This window comes from Mycotypha africana (assembly GCF_025528875.1).
Source record: "Mycotypha africana strain NRRL 2978 chromosome Unknown BDF20scaffold_11, whole genome shotgun sequence".
NCBI classification, from domain to species: domain Eukaryota; kingdom Fungi; phylum Mucoromycota; class Mucoromycetes; order Mucorales; family Mycotyphaceae; genus Mycotypha; species Mycotypha africana.
Window position 1 is genome coordinate 527,115 of NW_026515735.1, and position 18,093 is coordinate 545,207.

General features: G+C 39.2%; 9 protein-coding genes across 9 annotated transcripts; 6 read left to right on the forward strand and 3 right to left on the reverse strand.

The window, feature by feature from the left end:
- The first annotated feature begins 821 nt into the window (after positions 1 to 821).
- Positions 822 to 1,774, forward strand: BDF20DRAFT_892988 (ribosomal protein L30, ferredoxin-like fold domain-containing protein). Its single transcript, XM_053082326.1, has 2 exons — positions 822 to 848; positions 910 to 1,774. The coding sequence occupies exons 1-2, from the start codon at positions 838 to 840 to the stop codon at positions 1,655 to 1,657; spliced, it is 759 nt and encodes a 252-aa protein (XP_052932277.1). The 5' UTR covers positions 822 to 837; the 3' UTR covers positions 1,658 to 1,774.
- BDF20DRAFT_892991 (protein-tyrosine phosphatase-like protein) lies at positions 1,775 to 2,932 on the forward strand. Its single transcript, XM_053082327.1, has one exon. It carries the CDS (start codon positions 1,849 to 1,851, stop codon positions 2,824 to 2,826), a length of 978 nt encoding a protein of 325 aa, XP_052932278.1. The 5' UTR covers positions 1,775 to 1,848; the 3' UTR covers positions 2,827 to 2,932.
- Positions 2,933 to 3,499: 567 nt separating this feature from the next.
- Positions 3,500 to 5,288, forward strand: BDF20DRAFT_907859 (kinase-like domain-containing protein; the record flags this gene model as incomplete). Its single annotated transcript, XM_053083420.1, has 3 exons — positions 3,500 to 3,528; positions 4,141 to 4,822; positions 4,926 to 5,288. The coding sequence occupies 3 exons, from the start codon at positions 3,500 to 3,502 to the stop codon at positions 5,286 to 5,288; spliced, it is 1,074 nt and encodes a 357-aa protein (XP_052932279.1).
- Positions 5,289 to 6,825: 1,537 nt separating this feature from the next.
- BDF20DRAFT_892994 (mitochondrial carrier domain-containing protein) lies at positions 6,826 to 8,063 on the forward strand. Its single transcript, XM_053082328.1, has 3 exons — positions 6,826 to 7,017; positions 7,113 to 7,220; positions 7,301 to 8,063. The coding sequence occupies exons 1-3, from the start codon at positions 6,921 to 6,923 to the stop codon at positions 7,945 to 7,947; spliced, it is 852 nt and encodes a 283-aa protein (XP_052932280.1). The 5' UTR covers positions 6,826 to 6,920; the 3' UTR covers positions 7,948 to 8,063.
- BDF20DRAFT_892996 (uncharacterized protein) lies at positions 7,953 to 8,662 on the forward strand. The gene is made up of 2 exons (XM_053082329.1): positions 7,953 to 8,445; positions 8,520 to 8,662. The coding sequence occupies exons 1-2, from the start codon at positions 8,089 to 8,091 to the stop codon at positions 8,595 to 8,597; spliced, it is 435 nt and encodes a 144-aa protein (XP_052932281.1). The 5' UTR covers positions 7,953 to 8,088; the 3' UTR covers positions 8,598 to 8,662.
- On the reverse strand, positions 8,581 to 9,794 carry BDF20DRAFT_142460 (copper/zinc superoxide dismutase). Its single transcript, XM_053074776.1, has 4 exons — positions 9,414 to 9,794; positions 9,090 to 9,264; positions 8,908 to 9,017; positions 8,581 to 8,817 (listed from the first exon to the last, which is right to left on the reverse strand). The coding sequence occupies exons 1-4, from the start codon at positions 9,574 to 9,576 to the stop codon at positions 8,804 to 8,806; spliced, it is 462 nt and encodes a 153-aa protein (XP_052932282.1). The 5' UTR covers positions 9,577 to 9,794; the 3' UTR covers positions 8,581 to 8,803.
- Positions 9,795 to 10,012: 218 nt separating this feature from the next.
- BDF20DRAFT_916463 (uncharacterized protein) lies at positions 10,013 to 12,707 on the reverse strand (the record flags this gene model as incomplete). Its single annotated transcript, XM_053084456.1, has 3 exons — positions 10,013 to 10,902; positions 10,977 to 11,603; positions 11,792 to 12,707. 3 exons carry the CDS (start codon positions 12,705 to 12,707, stop codon positions 10,013 to 10,015), a joined length of 2,433 nt encoding a protein of 810 aa, XP_052932283.1.
- Positions 12,708 to 16,594: 3,887 nt separating this feature from the next.
- On the forward strand, positions 16,595 to 17,308 carry BDF20DRAFT_893004 (ATP-dependent RNA helicase DHX8). The gene is made up of 2 exons (XM_053082330.1): positions 16,595 to 16,863; positions 16,934 to 17,308. Exon 2 carries the CDS (start codon positions 16,974 to 16,976, stop codon positions 17,172 to 17,174), a length of 201 nt encoding a protein of 66 aa, XP_052932284.1. The 5' UTR covers positions 16,595 to 16,863; positions 16,934 to 16,973; the 3' UTR covers positions 17,175 to 17,308.
- On the reverse strand, positions 17,221 to 18,003 carry BDF20DRAFT_990898 (uncharacterized protein; the record flags this gene model as incomplete). Its single annotated transcript, XM_053085330.1, has 2 exons — positions 17,816 to 18,003; positions 17,221 to 17,732 (listed from the first exon to the last, which is right to left on the reverse strand). The coding sequence occupies exons 1-2, from the start codon at positions 17,967 to 17,969 to the stop codon at positions 17,221 to 17,223; spliced, it is 666 nt and encodes a 221-aa protein (XP_052932285.1). The 5' UTR covers positions 17,970 to 18,003.
- Between the last annotated feature and the right edge of the window lie 90 nt (positions 18,004 to 18,093).

The window sequence follows — 18,093 nt, forward strand, 5'->3', positions numbered from 1 at the left end:
GCAAAAAATCAATCTTTAAAATTGACCAAGTCTGTGCTAAGCTAAATAAGAAGGTTGAAGAACCCACTTCTAAATCTGAGAAATGTCATTATTGTCATCCCATCAGGTCGATGATGCATCGAAACGAACCTAAAGCTTATTGTCCGAATTCTTAAAGTGGATAATAAAACAAAGAGGAAAGTACGCCATGTCATTTCAGGCCGTGTTTCTCCATGAAGAATAGTGCGTTTAATTGTCTTTGGACGATCTCCAATATTGAAAGGAAGGAGGAGTTATGTTGGCTTGACTCCCATGTGAACGACAAAGAAAACCTGAGCCTACATTTCTTTCAAAGGTCCCTCCATGAAACTTTAAGTTTTTCAATTTTTGACAATGGCAAAAGTCGTCGTGCCTTTAAGCAAAACATCTCCTAACTAGTGTTGATTGATCTACAAATCTAGATTGTCAACCTTTGTTCGATTCGTTCGAATTGTAGTTGTAATATCAGGCAGAAAAAGAGATCGACAGTTCATATAGTTATTCTTGTTTCCCTCAACGAAAAAGTTCTTTTGCATTGTCCGATGAGAAAGGAGTGCAGTTATTACAAAGAGATTCCTTGTTAATACTTTTTTAATTGATTTATACGTGTTTTTACTTAACCGCTGTTGCCGATGCGTATATTGCTACTGCTCTTCATGACGATGCAATGGGTTTGCGCTTATTTCCCGCTCACAGCTCATTGAACAGGTTTTTTTTTTCTGAGAACTAAAACAGGCTGCTGGCACTATTACAAATAATAAAGACGGAAAAGGCCAACAATATTCATTATTTTCTCTTATCGCTGCTTCTCTCTCAGAAATGGGCTTCAGGTATAAGGTGATATGAAATTGTAACAAGTAACCAGCATGTTCACGTCTCTTCCCCTTTTAGCACACCTACTAAAAATGAGGTGTATGTGCCAGAAACCCTTTTGAAAAAAAGGAAAACAGTTGAAAAAACCGATGCTGAAAAAGAAGTGGAGCAAGCAAAGCAAGCTTTAGAAAAGAAAGATGCAAGAAAGCTCATGTTCAAAAAAGCCGATGCTTATATCAAAGAATACAGAAGAAAAGAAAACGACGAACTACGGCTACGACGACTGGCCAAAAGCAACGGCAACTTCTATGTACCAGCCCAACCGAAGCTCTATTTTGTCATTCGTATTTGCGGTATCAATGATATTCATCCCAAGGTGAAGAAAGTATTACAACTCTTTCGTCTGCTTCAAACCAACAATGGTGTATTTGTCAAGGTGAACAAAGCGACACTGCAAATGTTGCAAATCATTGAGCCTTATGTGACCTATGGCCCACCTAATTTGAAGACAGTACGAGAATTGATCTATAAGAGAGGCTTTGCCAAAGTCAACGGACAAAGAATACCCATCACAGATAATGCGCTTATAAATGAACACTTGGGAAAGCTAGGTATTATTTGTATAGAAGACGTGATTCATGAGATTTTTACTGTGGGTGACAATTTCAAACAAGTCAACAGCTTTTTATGGCCATTCAAATTGAGTAATCCAAATGGACATAAGAAAGTGTCGTGGAAGCCAAGAAAATTCAAGCATTATGTTGAAGGTGGTGATGCTGGTGATCGAGAGTTTGACATTAACAAACTCGTCCAATCGATGAATTAACGACATAGGCGATGGAAGTTTTCCATACAGAAGATCAGTTTATGTAGCCCGTGACTATGCAACAAGTTTTTATACACACATTTTTTTTTTTAATACATCTTTTACTTCTTCCCTTACCCGTTCTTTATTTTCATTCTTTCAACTCTCTTTTTTTCTTCCACCGATCTTTGCCTACTTTGTAAACAATAAAAATGCCTCAGGAAACAACAGCAGAATTCTTCAAAAGGTTCATGTCAGATGAAATGAAGTTTCAGGACTTTGTAGAGACAGGTTTTATGAAGTTGAATGATAGAGAAAAATACCGAAAGTCACTGAAAACTTGTAAAATGAAAGCAGCACGAAATAACAGCGAGCTCAACCGATATTCAGACATTCTGCCTTACGATGGGTGTCGAGTGGCACTTCGAAATCCACAACTAGGTGAAAGCGACGATGACTATATCAATGCAAGCTATATTATGGCACCTTTTAAAATAAAAAAACTGTATATCGCAACACAAGGCCCTTTAAAAAGAACCATCATCGATTTCTGGAGAATGGTCGTCGAGAATGGCGTAGCAGTCATAGTATGTTTAACGGCCGAGATTGAGAACAACAAAAAGAAATGCGAAAGATACTGGTCTCTGCCAGAGCAACCACTTGAGATGGAAAATGAAAAGGTGAAAGTGAAAGTATACCATGCAAAAAAGGATCAACACAATAAAGAAGCCGAGTGTATCATCAGAACAATGAACGTTGAATTTTACAGCCAAGGGGATGACGCAAAATTGCTGGCCAAACGTAAAGTGAGTCAGATTCAATTCTTGGGTTGGGCTGATCATGGCATACCAAAGACAACGACAAGCGTCATCAACTTGGTTGAATTAGCAAGACAATTGAATCCGGTACGGCAACAACCACCCTTAGTCGTTCATTGCAGCGCAGGGTGTGGGAGAACAGGCACTTTTTGCGTGCTTGATATTGCAGAGACCTACCTACGACAAAATCCTTATTCGCCTACAGATCCTATTTATCATATAACGAATGAAATCCGTAAAGCCCGTACAACCATGGTGCAGACCGAATCACAATATGAGTTCTGTTATAGAGCCCTTATAGATTTCATGAGCCGGAAAAAAGACGCTGAAGGAACTGATGGAGAAAAAGGAAATGGAGTTGAACAAAGCTAAAAATAGTTTCAGGACATATTTTGTTACTATATAGTATACTATGATTTACGAAAGGGCTCCAAGTACATAAGTAGTCATCGTGATACCAATGAAAAGAGGAGAGACGATAGTCTTTTTTTTTTTTTTTTTTTTTTCTTTGTTTTTCTTTTTTATTAATTACAATAAAAGGAGGAGCAGTCTAACAATACAGCTCAGAATAAAGATTGGATCGTGGTGCGCGAATATACACGCGTTTTCTCTAGGCTTTAGAAAAAATAAAATTAAATGTACGTTGTAAGCATGTGCTAATAGGACTGAATAAATTGCATGGCATCATTTGTTTTCGATGAGATTCATTGTACCCTTAAAAGGGATAATAAAGAAGCCCCCTTCCAGAGCAAAAGACACACACAAACACACACACACACACACACACACACACACACACACACACACACATACACTCACACTCACACACCCACACACATACCCCCTCCTCTGTAACATAAAGAAAAAAAGTGTTTCCTGACAGTACTGTATAATTTCATTATTTTTTATTACTCAGGAACAAGAAATTTGCAGTACATCATGGGCATGGTGGAACAATAATTGACTGCATAGGAGAGACGTTTATTTATCCAGCTATTTGAAACTGAGCGTCTTTTTTCCCAACGTCCCGATCAAGCCTGCCTGCATGCGAATAAGTTTGTTTTATATTTTTACGTAAATTCTTAGTAACAGAGCTTCTTGATCATTGATAATCAGATGAAAGGGTGTCGTAGTAGAGAGAACAATACATAGTCCTATTGAAAACTTTTTGGCCTCTATTTCAGGAGCTGCCAACATTCCATTGTATAAACTTTGTCCAAGCAAAATATTTATGATATTGTCGATGAATTTCAACTTTTTTCATTTTGAGTTTCAATGATCTATTAGAGCTCTCCTTTTTGTATGATGATGATACGTAAATCACTTTACTAGTGTTGATACTTTTTTTTTTTTTTTTTTTTTCTGTATTCTTTAATTTTCAGCAAAGAGATATTATATATCTGATCTATCAAATATTCCCCTTACTTTCGTCTTATTTAAATAGTCGGATTTTTTCTTTCCTTTCCTACCTTCTTTCTTTCTTTTTTTTTTTTTTATATCCAGTTCCGTGTATCATATACTTACCAATCCTACTGTATTCATCCTCTCTTCATATTCGAGTATAACTGCATTAACAGACACACACAGAGCAAAGATGTTTACGCAATCAAACCAACCCTATCAAATAAATGTTAATTCCAAGCAAGACGTGCAAACGACGCCAAACACCAACAAATTCCTGTCTAGCTACAAATTTCATCCTGCATTTCTTCATAACTACATCATTGGCGAAGAATTGGGTTCAGGTGGCTATGGCTTTGTTTTATCAGCTCGCGAACGCTCAACAGGTATAGAAAGAGCAGTAAAGTTTATCTTTCGTAACAAAGTGCCTTTACACAACTGGGTGAAAGATCGCGAACTTGGACCGATCCCAATGGAAGTCTATATTTTAAAGAATGTTCGACACCCAAGCGTTATTGGCTATGTTGATTTTTATCAAGACAATTACTTTTGCTACCTCGTCATGGAGTTGCATGGCACACAATGGTCAGCTACACCCAACGCTGTCAACAGCAACACCAACTACACAACTACTCACTTTGAGCAACCAAGATCTCCAGCGCTATCAGAAACATCTTCTTCTGGCAGTACAAGCTCCTATTGCTCTATCGACACTCCTCTTGAAGAGTACCCTTCCTTTGAAACAACCAACAAAATGAATCAACAACAGCAAGAAGCGCCTTGTGTTATCAAGAGACGTACTTCATGTGATTTATTTGAATGTATCGAACGTCACCACTCTTTCGAAGAACCTGTCGCTAAAATGATCTTCAAGCAAATTGCTTCCTGTGTTGCTTACCTTGACAAAATTGGCGTTTGCCATCGTGATATCAAGGATGAAAATATTGTCATTGATGATCACTTTCAGGTACCTGCCCACCCCCCCCACAATTTTGCAAAAACTCTTTTTTTTTTTTATTTTTATCTTTCTTGCTAACCCTATCCATGTCTCTCACGATCCATGATGACAGGTCAAATTGATCGACTTTGGTTCTGCTGTACTCCTACCGCGTCATTATGGCGATAACACTAATTATTTGTTCAGTCAATTTTACGGCACTGTCAGTTTCGCCTCACCGGAAATCTTATTAGGTAGACCCTACCGTGCTGAACCTGCAGAAATTTGGTCACTTGGTGTGTTACTCTATACAATTCTATTTGGTGAAGTCCCTTTCTACGACTCCAATATGGCAATCGCTGGTCAGTTTGCTCAACCAAAAAGAAGCGTATCTCCCGAATGTTACAACCTCATCTCTTGTATGCTTAATCGCTCTCCCGAAAAAAGACCTTCCATCCACCAGGTCCTTAATCACCCTTGGTTTTTCGAGTTTTAAACTATGGAAAATCACAGATATCCCAAATCGATACCAACAAAAAAAAAAACCCACAAAACAAAAAGAATAATTTATACGCATCATTCACCTATTAGCAACAACAGCAACAGTTATTATCTCATGTTTCAGTCACACAGACATACACACATCCTTATAAGCGTAGTCGACTCTTTTCTTACAGCATTGCATTACACGAACACAGACACAAACTAATCAGCATATAAACTCCCCTCCCCCTCAGCATCCCATACAAACGGTTGTGCGCATTTTTGAAAACGTACGCAACCACACAAACATACATCTTAACTTTAACCTTCTGCATGGCCTTCTTTTTTTTTTTTTTTTTTTTTTTCATTATAATTCCTTACATATCTTCTATTAATTCTTTCTAAGCATATCTTCTAATACATCTTCTCCCCTTCTGAATAATTTATTTGCAAAATTAATCTTCTCCCTTTTCCACATACTCCTCCTGAAAAAGAAAAAAAAAAAAAAACAGAAAAAAGTAATCCATATACAATTCTTATACTAGTGCCTTTAACAGGTTTCTTTTATAACATACACGCATATATATATATATATTGATATATATATATATATATATATTTATCCTTATGCAATACTACTACTACTACTACTACTACTACTAATACTCTATACCAAAGGCTTTCTATTATACCTTTAATCCCACTTTCTCTATGGCAATTTAAAAAAAAAAAAAAGAAAAAATACCAAAAAAAAACCCAACCCTAACGTATACCACTCCACAGAATAAAGTAATTCTTGTAAATATCTTTTTTCATCTCTACGGCATGTGACCATGGTTTTCTAGAGTTTTGATGAAGAATGAATTGTCATAGTAGTACTGCAGATAACTAAGGTTCTATAACAGTGCTTTCAACAGGGAAAAAAAAAAAAGCCGATCACGCAACTATGCACATCCATAGAAAGGACCCTCTTGTCGTTTTTTTTTTTTTTTTTTTTTTTTTTGCTAGGCATACTGACAATGAGCCTTCTTTTCGCTCTCCTGCAAAAGCTTTTTCCTTATTGTCATTATGGCTGCTGATATGGGTCTGTTCATTTCATATTTACTGTGAAAGAGTGCCCACATCGTTCATCATCCATTGAAAGAAAAAGAGAGATAGAGAGAGAGAGAGAGAGAGACACCAATGATAAGATATGCATCAGCCATCGTTGCGCTGGTGAAATACGCAATTTGCTCTTTAATAAAATCTTAGTGATTGCTGCTAGGGGTGGGGGAGGTGCGCAGAGCATGGCACATTGAAAACTTTTGGAGGGCCTGACTTGTTCTCTTTTATCAACCAAACAACGACGCCATGAGAAGCAAGAGGACGGTTTCACAAATGCCGTTGGTGCTGTAACAATACAACTGAAAGGCCCTTCTTTTAGTTTTCTGTATTTAGCCTTAAAAGGCGAACTTTTTAACTTTCAATTACATAATCAATGCATTATGCAAGCAACAGGACTTTTAAAAGAAAAACTCTAGACCCCCTTTTCCCTTATATGTCAAAAGATTAAAAAAAAAAAACAACCAAAACCAAGGGGCAAAAAACAAAAATTTTGATCATGGCCTTTTTGGCAGTAGCACCTTTAAAAAATTAAAGCCAAATTATGACCAAGAACAATAGTCAGCAAGGGAATTTAAAGCAAGCGTTAGTTGCCGGTGCTTGTGCAGGCACAGCTGTAGATACGGCTCTTTTTCCATTAGGCAAGTTCGCAACGAGCCGTAGTGATGTCATCGCCCGGATGTTCTCAAAGATCGAATGGCACGAATGAAGGCTAATGTCATTGTTATTGATTTAGACACCATCAAGACGCGTTTACAATCACAACACGGATTCCTCGCTTCCGGTGGATTTCGTGGCATCTACTCAGGTTTGCTGACGGCTGTTATCGGTAGTGCACCAGGAGGTAGGAGCTTGGGGGGAAACGACAGCATAGGATTGACACAAAGAAAAGCTTTTTAACCTCTCTGGCCTATATTTTTACAGCCTCTTTGTTCTTTGTGACCTATGAAGCCTCCAAACGTATTTTGGGAGCCACCATCGATGACAAAAAATACGCTCCCATCGTGCATATGACAGCAGCCTCTCTCGGTGAAACGATTGCTTGCACAGTGCGCGTGCCGACCGAAGTCATCAAGCAAAGAATGCAAACAAAGCAATTCAACAAAACGTCCGCTGCTGTAGCCCATGTGCTCAAAACAGAAGGTATTTTAGGCCTGTATCGCGGATTTTTATCGACCGTTGTGCGTGAAATTCCTTTTACATGTATCCAATTCCCTCTGTACGAATACTTTAAGCGTACTTATGCTAATCTCAAGGGACGCCGTACAGAACCTTATGAAGCGGCGTTCATGGGGTCGATCGCGGGCGGGATTGCAGCCGCCGCCACAACGCCATTGGATGTGTGTAAAACGCGAATTATGCTCTCCAACAAAAATCACACAGCAAAGCATTATGCTGGCATTGTTTCCACCATGAAACGTATCGCTGCAGAGGAAGGACCGCGAGCTTTATTTTCTGGCATTGGACCTCGTGTGATGTGGATTTCCATAGGCGGAAGCATCTTTTTGGGCGTGTATGAAAAGGCCTTGAAGACATTTGTACAGCTCAACATTTTGGAGGATAGATTTTGAAAAAAGTCACATTTAGAGATCCCCAATTGCTTGTATATTTTTTATTTTTTTATTTTTTTTTGTTTTTAATTATCTATTTGTTCGTGTTGTTACAGTTTGTTACCCATAGAATGTTCCTCTCTCCTGAATAAAATCTCTAGAATGAGTCATCTATCACTCGAGAAAGCTGTCGGAAATTACAGTACAGTGGTCCATATGGCCAAAACAGATCAAGTCGCTGTGTGGGATGTTGAGTTCATTAAAGAATGTATGCATTGGTGCATCTTCATCGAGACTGAAATGAGTGTCTTGACGGAAGAGCAAAGGGAAGCAACCATTAAAAGAGCCAAACGTCATCATCTACATACCGACATGGCAACTCCCGAACAATTACTCGATGCTTTGCATCATTTCTTTTATTTGTTACTTGACAATACCCATTTGAACAATCAAGTCTATTTATTCATTATCAAAAATTATCAGTTTTTAAACAAACCAGATCAACAAGGTTTATGCAAGGTGAGCCTACACCAGAAAAAGAACCAAAAACCAAACATCAACTACAAACTAACATGCAGGTCTGATATTGATAGGATTTGACAGATTTAGCAAGACAGTCAGCAACGACAAACATTTTAGAAGCAATACTCAGAGAACTGAATTCTACATAGATCCCGCATTTCCCCACCCGTGAAAAAAAAAAAGAAAAGCCGATATCCACGTTTTTTGAGAAATTTTTATTGTTCATTGCTTTTGGGCTTTTTTTTTTGGCAAAAATAAGAAAATAAATACAAAAGTTTTTTTTTTGTTACAAAAACGCTGCACTATTGGCAACTTGCTTTCTCAATGTTTCCAGAAGGTAGAGTGAATGAGAAACTTATTGCTTGGTGACTACAGTGAATAAGAGAAGGGAAAAGGAACTCATCAATGGACTGCGCGCTTTTAAAAGAGCGGGATACATTGATCACATAAAGTACTTACCACCAATGACACCACAAGCCAAACGATCACCGGCATTACCAGTGCTGGCAGAGAGCTCATGACCACCGAGACCGAGGTCATCTTCATCAGCGTGAACAATGACGGTACGACTGAGTGTCAAAAGATAAAAAACTTGTTAATATCCTGACATGGGGAGACGCCTACAAATACTCTTTTCTTACCCAATGATAGACAAAGGACCGATCAATTTCAATTGAGCATCTTCCATATGTAGCTTGGCTTCACCTTTGTCATTAGCAACGATGTTACCCAAGTCACCAGCGTGACGAACTTCAGCATCGGGGGCACCGTGGGTCTTATTATGAGGGTTGAAGTGGGGACCAGCGGAAATACAACCTAAATTTTTTTGGGATGTGTAAAAAGATTAGTCATATTTTCTTTTTGACAGTTCTATGGTCTTCTCTCTCTTTCTCTCTCTCTCTCGTCTGGGCGGCACACACTGCTCCATCCACACCACTCTAGTGTTTCATTTTTAGATACTTTACCGTTGGTAGTATCGCCGAATTCGTGAATATGGAAACCGTGTTTACCAGGCTTCAAACCGGTGAAAGAGGCATCAACGACAACCTTGGCATCTTCAGAAGCTTGAGTGAACTTGACAACACCAGAAACTTCAGCACCCTTAAGAACAGCAACAGCGACAACCATTTTTTGTGATTGAAAAAAAAATAAATATACGCGAGAGAAAAGTATAGCAGAAAAGAAGGAAACAGAATGAAAAAAAAAAAAGTGGGAGAATTTATATGACCGTTGTGGAGGAACGAGGCATTAATTTTATGAGACAGCTAAAAAGACCGGTGCACACAGTTTTGTAAATATGGTTATCTTTTCATCCAATCATAAAGATAATACGTAAGAATTTTATTATGTTCTCATTGGTCGATGATGACAAAATGAACCAGATGCATGAAATGAAGGAAAATAAAATAGTATCTAAAAGAGACCTGCTATCAAGTCACATCCTTGCACTTGTTACAATACATTAGGCTGATTAATCAACAATGATAAAAGATAATTTAGAGGGAATGCCCCAAAAAAAAAACGGGATAAAAAAAGTTTAATAAAAGTACTTTGAATCATCATCTCACATATGTGTATACGCGCCATAATTGTAACCAGGACGAGCCTGGTTGGCGTACTCTGAAGACGAGGAGGCTGGTGGTGTTTGTGTATTTCGTTGATTCATTGATGGTGAAAAGGGGTTGGCTGGAGGATGATTGGAGGGAACGTGATGATTGTGGTTGATATTATTAGTAGCGCTTAAACTAGCAGTAACCTGAGATAGCAACGATGCCAAAGCAGGATTGCCCGTAGCTGCCGTACTTAACAGCGCGGCAATATTAGGCTGACTTGCAGTGGTCGCTGCATTTGGAAAAGGTACTTGTGAAGATATAGGCGGAGGACTAAATGTTTGATTCTGCTGTATTGAAGAAGGTGGTGCGTAGGGTTGTGCTGGGGCATTCATACAGGCCGGTGCAACAGGTGTGGTATTATTGGAGGTTGTGACACCAGGGAAAATGGGCGGGGTTGAATGAGCCTGAGCAGGAGAAGGAGTATTCACATTCAAACCAGAAGCTAAAGTAGCAATAAGTTGACTTATGGAGGGCTGTACAGGTGCAACAGGTACAGAGCTATTTTGTGCTTGAAGCATGTTGAGAACTGTTTTCAAGGTATTAGGATCAATGTTTAATGGCGGGGCTGCAGGTTGAGATTGTGGAATATAGGGTTGATGTAGTTGATGTAGTTGATGTTGTTGTTGTTGTTGTTGTTGTTGTTGTTGTCGTTGTTGTTGTTGTTGCTGCTGTTGCTGATGATGATGATACTGAATAGGCTGTGGTGGCGCTTGAGATAGAGGTGCGAAAGTAGGTGGGTTGTTATAATAAGGCCGTGGTTGAGCTGGTAATGAAGGGGGGGCTTGAGGTTGTGAACGCTTTACAATGTTGACTGCTTCCATAGGAGTTACGCTATCATATTCTAAATCAAGACAAAATAGCTTTGGTTAGTTTCATCCTAATAATAAAGTATAATGAATCGCAATACATTCATACCATCAAAATGAACACCACCATTCTGGTTCATAGCAAACACTTGCAAATAAACTTTATGCTTGGCTTCATTAGCACGATCGATCATGACAAGCGCCTTGACCCCTTCTAAAACCATTTGCTTTACGACGTTTTCTCGATTATCCTTTGTATAATATAAAGTAGCAGAAGAAGTACTTATCCGATTTTGTACAAACATTTTTTCAACTGTCGCAACAAACCCTCGATAGGCATCACTCCATGATATAATCTGGACAACAGGTACAATGTTATTCTTACGAAGGATCAAAGAATTCTTAAAGTTAGGTTGGTACATGGAAGTCGCTTGTTTCGAGCCATAATTGTGCATAGCACCTGGCTTTCCAAAATCATTTCTACTTTTCGCTCTGTCGTGGTTATCCAAATTATGTTGTTCCTGGCGACCTCTGAAATTATTGCGTTCTAAAGCCTTAGAAGGATCGTTCTTTCGAACACGTTGACGTGGAGGTGAACGGCTTCGGTTGCGTCCCAAATCGACGGAGCGTTCACGGCGACGGCGTTGAGGCGGGGAATCTGTTCTACGGGTGGCAGATGTATGCACATTTTCACGAGCACGTGCAAAGAAAGGTTTCTTTTTGCATATCTCTAATTCTACATAGTATAGGATTCAAAGATAAAAAAACAAATACCGTACACACACACACAGATACAAACACACACACACACACACACACACACGTGTAAATGTACGCATACATCAATAAGGACATAAATAAAATAATTGTAAATTCTCCTTTTCATAATATAAACTTTCTTGAACAAATTAAAGTTTTTCTTACCTAATACAACACCATTGAATATTTTGCCATTCTCAGCCTTTACAGCACGAGCACACATGTCTGGTTTCTCAAAATGAACGAAACCAAAAGAGTTTTTCTGAACAACTTCAATAACATCACCATACTTGCTAAAGTAATCCATAACTTCCTGCTTATTCACACCTTGAGGGAGTTGACGGATTAGCATGCGCGACTCAGGGGAAACAGTGCTCCAATCAATTTCTTTTTTGGATAAAATCTGAACTGGCGAATCGCCATGCATAGAACTAGGAGTAATAATAGTAGTAGTAGTAGTAGTAGTAGTAGTAGTAGAATGACTAGCAGGAGTAGGATCCGAAGTCGTGTTAGACTGTCTTGATGAAGAAAAACGACGTTTAGATGGCTCTGTATTTTTTCTACTACTCAAGAGCGCATACTCATCAAACTCATCTAGGACCTTTCCTTTCTCTTCCACATTTGCAAAATTTTCAGTGATGACATCAGAGTTTTTCTCCGTAGCACGCTCATGGAACTCTTCTTTTTCTAAAGAAGCTGCTGATGGTGGCTGTGGGTGGTCTTCGGGTATAATACTATTAGCATCGGCATTATTATTTGACGACAACGACAACGACAACGACGACGACGACGCTAACACTGGATTGGGTTCTGCTTCAATAGTAGTGAATGACTTGTTTGGACTATCTGCTTTTGGAATAAACGGAGGTGTAATAATAGCACTGGTAGCTGTGGATGTGTTTGTAGAATTAGAAGGACTAGCAGGTAGAGTAGTAACTACAGCAGGAGCTGGAATATCAGAACTAGGACTATCCGTAGTACTACTAGCAGTATTACTACTTGTGCTTTTGCTCCCAAATAAAGCTGAGAAAAAGTCTTCTACAACAGATGGCTTATTTTCACTAGTGCTGCTTTCGGCCATTTTCAAAAAGTAGTTAAGGGTTAATGGATTTTAGGGCTTTTTTTTTTTGGGTTTCCTTTTTAACGATAAAAATTGGGTATTTCTTATAGCGAAACAAAGAAGAATAGTTGACTGTACTGATCAAACTTTTTTTTCAATATTGGAAAGACGATAAAAGTTGTTATCGAATATGTGGGTTATAAAAGGGTTGTGAAAATAACAAAGACACTTAAAAATCCTTGATTTTTTGGGGCTTCTTCGAATTTAAATGATTAAGGAAAAGAGAAAAAGGGAAACGGCTGCAAAGGAAAAAAAATTTTCTCTTTTGTAATCTCCCCCACCCCCACCCAATTGAAAAAGCGTCGGCTTTTTTACTTATATTACGTAATGCTCCTAGGTCTCTAATGCAATGGCTCACATAGTTTGTCACTTTAAAACTGCTGCAGTAAGTGTTCCAGTATGTATTTTCTGTAATGCAATAGTGAGACTAGAATTTATTACAAGAGTATTTAGAATCTCAGTGTTTGGCCTGAGGCCAAGGATGCCCTTCAAAAGCGTTGTATTGGTTACTGAATGAATAAAGTAGCAGCTAAACACTGTCAGCAAAATTCTCGAAATGAACTCCGTCAAAAGCGCTTTCCCGCATCAAGCTTTTCCACATTTATATACGAATTGTCTCCCCCTTTCTGAACGCTTGTATTCGTTTACAAAAAAAAAGGAACCATGGACGATCTTGAGAAATTAGAGCACTTGTCACTTGTTCAGAAGGTCGTTAGTGAACTTTACAACCATACCGGCTTACAAGAACAAGTTTTAGGTAGGGTCAATGGAGCGAAAAGGGAAACTGTCTTTCGGCTCAATCGAACTAACCCTCCTTGTTTTTAATGCAGCCGAGTTCATTATCCATCTTCATGATCAGGCTAATGGAGATTTGAACAAATTCAAGCAGTCTTTAAAAGACGCTTCGGCTGATTTTCCCGAGTCTTTTGTTGAGAATTTAGATCGTGTGATTAAAACGTTAAAGCCAAAAAAGAAAATTCATAGGGACGATACAGATCAAGAGAAAGCCCAAGCTTTCCCAGGCTTAGCGATCAAAGACGATGATGAGTGGCAGAAGAAAAGAGAAGAGGACATAAGAATTGCTGATGACATGATGGCCGAACTTGAGGGATTAAATGCAGTAGCAAAAGGAACGAGCAGCAAACGTAGGAGAGAAAGTCCACCGACCGAAAGACGTCGTCGTCGACGTCATTCTCGGTCTCGATCCCGCTCCCGCTCACGCTCACGCTCACGCTCACGCTCACGCTCACCTAGAAGAAGAGATCGGAGACATGGGTCACCTTCGAGAAGTAGCAAACTTGACGATTCACCCATCATTTATAAGATATATGACGGCACAATTACACAGATTAAGGACTTTGGTGCATTTGTTAGATTGGAAGGGATCAAAGGCCGAGTAGAAGGTTTGGTACATGTTACAGCTATTATTCCTGGGCGTGTGAACGACCCTAGGGAAATCATCAGAGTACATCAACGTGTCAAAGTGAAGGTGATGTCAGTCGCTGGCTCTCGTGTCAGCTTATCTATGAAAGACGTTGACCAAAAGACAGGCGAAGACTTGAGTCCCAACTTGAGAGTGAGATCAAATGAAGAATTAGAAGCAATCAAGTCGAGAAATCCAGACCGATCTTCTTATCTTCATGGACCTGATAGACAAACCACAAAATTGGCAATGGATGATACTCCCTCGCGATCCATTAAGCGAATGTCGTCTCCTGAACGTTGGGAATTGAAGCAGTTGATTGCCTCTGGCGTCGCTGATCCAGCAGACTATCCAGAGCTAAATGAAGATCTAGATTTTTCAGGCAATGTTGAAACAGAAGAAGAAATTGATGTAGAAGTACGAGAAGAAGAGCCACCCTTTTTACGGGGACAGACGAATCAAACATTAGATTTGAGTCCTGTCAAAGTAGTCAAAGTACCTGACGGCACAATGAACAGAGCAGCATTGTCCGGTGCATCTTTAGCTAAAGAACGTAGAGAATTAAGACAACAGCAACAGCAACAAGAAATGGATGCTGTGCCGCAGGATGTGAATACTGGGTGGTTAGATCCTATGGCTGCACCTAATGGAAGACAATTCGCTCAAGATGCTCGTGGTGCTGTTGCCAGTTCACGAACAGATCAGATTCCCGAATGGAAAAAGGCTACTTTTAATAACGCAACTACCTTTGGTAAAGTGACAAGTTTGTCAATCCAAGAACAGCGTGAATCGCTACCCATTTATAAGCTTCGCAGCTCTCTTATCCAAGCTATTCATGAAGTAAGTTATCACATGGTGAAAAAGGAGATGCTTCTTCGCATCCATCAAAGAGAAATTGTATGACTAAAAACGATTGAATGATTAGAATCAAATGTTGATTGTTGTGGGTGATACTGGTTCTGGTAAAACGACCCAAATGACACAATATTTAGCAGAAGAAGGTTTCGCAAACACGGGTAGGATTGGCTGTACGCAACCGCGTCGTGTGGCTGCTATGTCAGTTGCTAAGCGTGTCGCTGAAGAAGTGGGCTGTCGTGTAGGTCAAGAGGTCGGTTATACAATTCGTTTTGAGGATTGTACCAGTCCCGAAACACGTATCAAGTACATGACCGATGGTATGCTTCTGAGAGAATGTCTTATCGACCCTGAAATGTCGCAGTACTCTGTAGTTATTCTAGACGAAGCTCACGAAAGAACAATCTCGACGGATGTTTTGTTCGGTTTACTTAAACGAGCTGCAAAAAAACGGCCCGATTTAAAGCTTATCATCACCTCTGCGACGTTGGATGCCGATAAATTTGCCACTTACTTCAATAACTGCCCTATTTTCACTATTCCCGGTCGAACTTATCCTGTTGAAGTGCTTTATACAAAAGATCCTGAAAGTGACTATTTGGATGCGGCCTTGATCACTGTTATGCAAATTCATCTTTCTGAACCTCCAGGAGATATTCTATTATTCTTAACGGGTCAAGAAGAGATTGACACAGCATGTGAAATTCTGTTTGAACGTATGAAAGCATTAGGTAATGATGTGCCTGATTTGATTATCTTACCGGTGTATAGTGCCTTGCCTTCAGAAATGCAATCACGTATCTTCGATCCAGCGCCACCAGGCAGTCGTAAAGTAGTTATAGCTACCAATATTGCCGAGACCTCCATTACCATTGATGGCATTTATTACGTGGTGGACCCCGGTTTTGTCAAGCAAAACAAGTGGGATGCCAAATTAGGTATGGATTCCTTGGTCGTTGTTCCTATCTCTCAAGCTGCCGCTAGGCAGCGTGCTGGTCGTGCTGGTCGTACAGGTCCAGGCAAATGTTACCGTCTCTATACCGAAGCTGCTTATCGTAATGAAATGCTGCCTAATACCATTCCCGAAATTCAGTTGCTCAATTTATCCATGACAGTACTTACATTGAAAGCAATGGGTGTCAACGATTTATTGCATTTTGATTTTATGGACCCCCCACCTGAGAACAATTTAATTCAAGCCTTGGAACAGCTGTATGCTTTGCAAGCCTTGGATGATGAAGGCTTATTGACGCGTTTGGGCCGTAAAATGGCAGAGTTCCCACTGGAGCCTCAATTGTCAAAGATGTTGATTCAGTCCGTTGATTTGGGCTGCTCAGAAGAGATATTGACCATTGTCGCTATGTTGACAGCTCAGAATGTATTTTATCGACCAAAAGAAAAACAAGCCCAAGCAGATCAAAAGAAAGCCAAGTTCCATCAACCCGAAGGTGACCATTTGACACTTCTGACTGTATACAACGGCTGGAAAGGAAGTAAATTTTCAAACGCATGGTGTTTCGACAACTATATTCAAGGAAGAAGTATGAAACGTGCTCAAGATGTGAGGAAACAATTACTAGGTATTATGGACAGGTAAGATGGCTCGAAAAACAATAGTACAGATGCAAAGTAAGGAGTATTGACATTATTGGATATTAGATATCGCCATGATATTGTATCTTGTGGACGTAACTATACTAAAGTGTGTAAAGCGCTCGTGTCTGGTTATTTCAGAAATGCAGCGAAAAAGGACCCGCAGGAAGGGTATAAGACGTTGTTAGAAGGTACACCTGTATATATTCACCCTTCTAGTGCCTTATTCAATAAGGGTCCTGAGTGGTAAGTAATTTCTTTGATGCCTCTGTTCATTTTTTGCATCCATCCGAAACTAAAACTCGCTTCTTTTTAGGGTTATTTATCACGAAATTGTGTTCACAACAAAAGAATATATGCGTGAAGTGACAGCGATCGACCCACGATGGTTAACAGAAGCGGCACCTACTTTCTTCCGTGTTGCAGATGCTAACAAGATCTCCAAAAGAAAGAAGCAAGAAAAAATTGAACCCTTATATAATCGTTATGAAAAGCCTAATGAATGGCGTCTCAGTAGAGTCAAACGCGGCGGTCGTATTAGCCAAACCTTTGGTTAAAGAACCTCTGGAGAATTATGCATATTCCATTTACATTTATAGCTTCTTAAGTAACTTTTATTTTCTGATTAATGTAGAGATAATAATAAATTGGCGGTGCCCCTGGCTTGTCGTTGAGTTGAGTTACTTGAATGGGTATTTTACGTTTAGTTTTCCAATGGTAAACATTATTTGTATCTGCGTTCATTTGGCAATGATATTCCCGTTCACTTGAAAAAGATACTGAGAACCAATGTCCATCTGTTTCTGTCACAGAGAGGATTTCTGCTGCAAGTCTCTTGACACGACTCTGGTTGTCATCATCACCGCATGCAATTGTATCAATAAGACTCTTATCAATGACGACAGGGTATACTTTCTTTGGTAAATAGGACTGCAGATGATATAAACAGTCTCCTTTATACCAAGAAATACTCGAATAATTGATTTTTGCTTCAATTTCCCTTTTCTGTGTGACAGACTTCATGTACGAGATCACATTTTCAGCGTAATCTACATTTGTGATATTTCTGTAACCACTTTCAAAAATGTCAAATGCGAGTGTTGAATTTCCACAGCCTATTAAAGTTTGAATGGATAACTTAGTGGTTTGCGCATGTAAAATCAAGACATGTTCATAATTGAGCAACGATTTTCAGTACCAACATGAAGTATCTCATCAGACACGTTAAGAAAAGGAATGATTTCTGATTTTATGTTATTCCAAGTCAATAACCACTCAAAATGCTTTTCTCTTTTAAATCTATCTTCCCAGTACGATTTTTCGTGGAATGGGACGGCATTCAAATTCGTCATATTCCACTTCTTACAACAGTTGACCCAAAAAACCAAAAAAAAAAACAGAAACGGAAAAGAATGACTGAACGAAAGAGGAGGAAAAAAGTTTGATATGTAGACTTTGTGTCAAATAGAAAAAGTC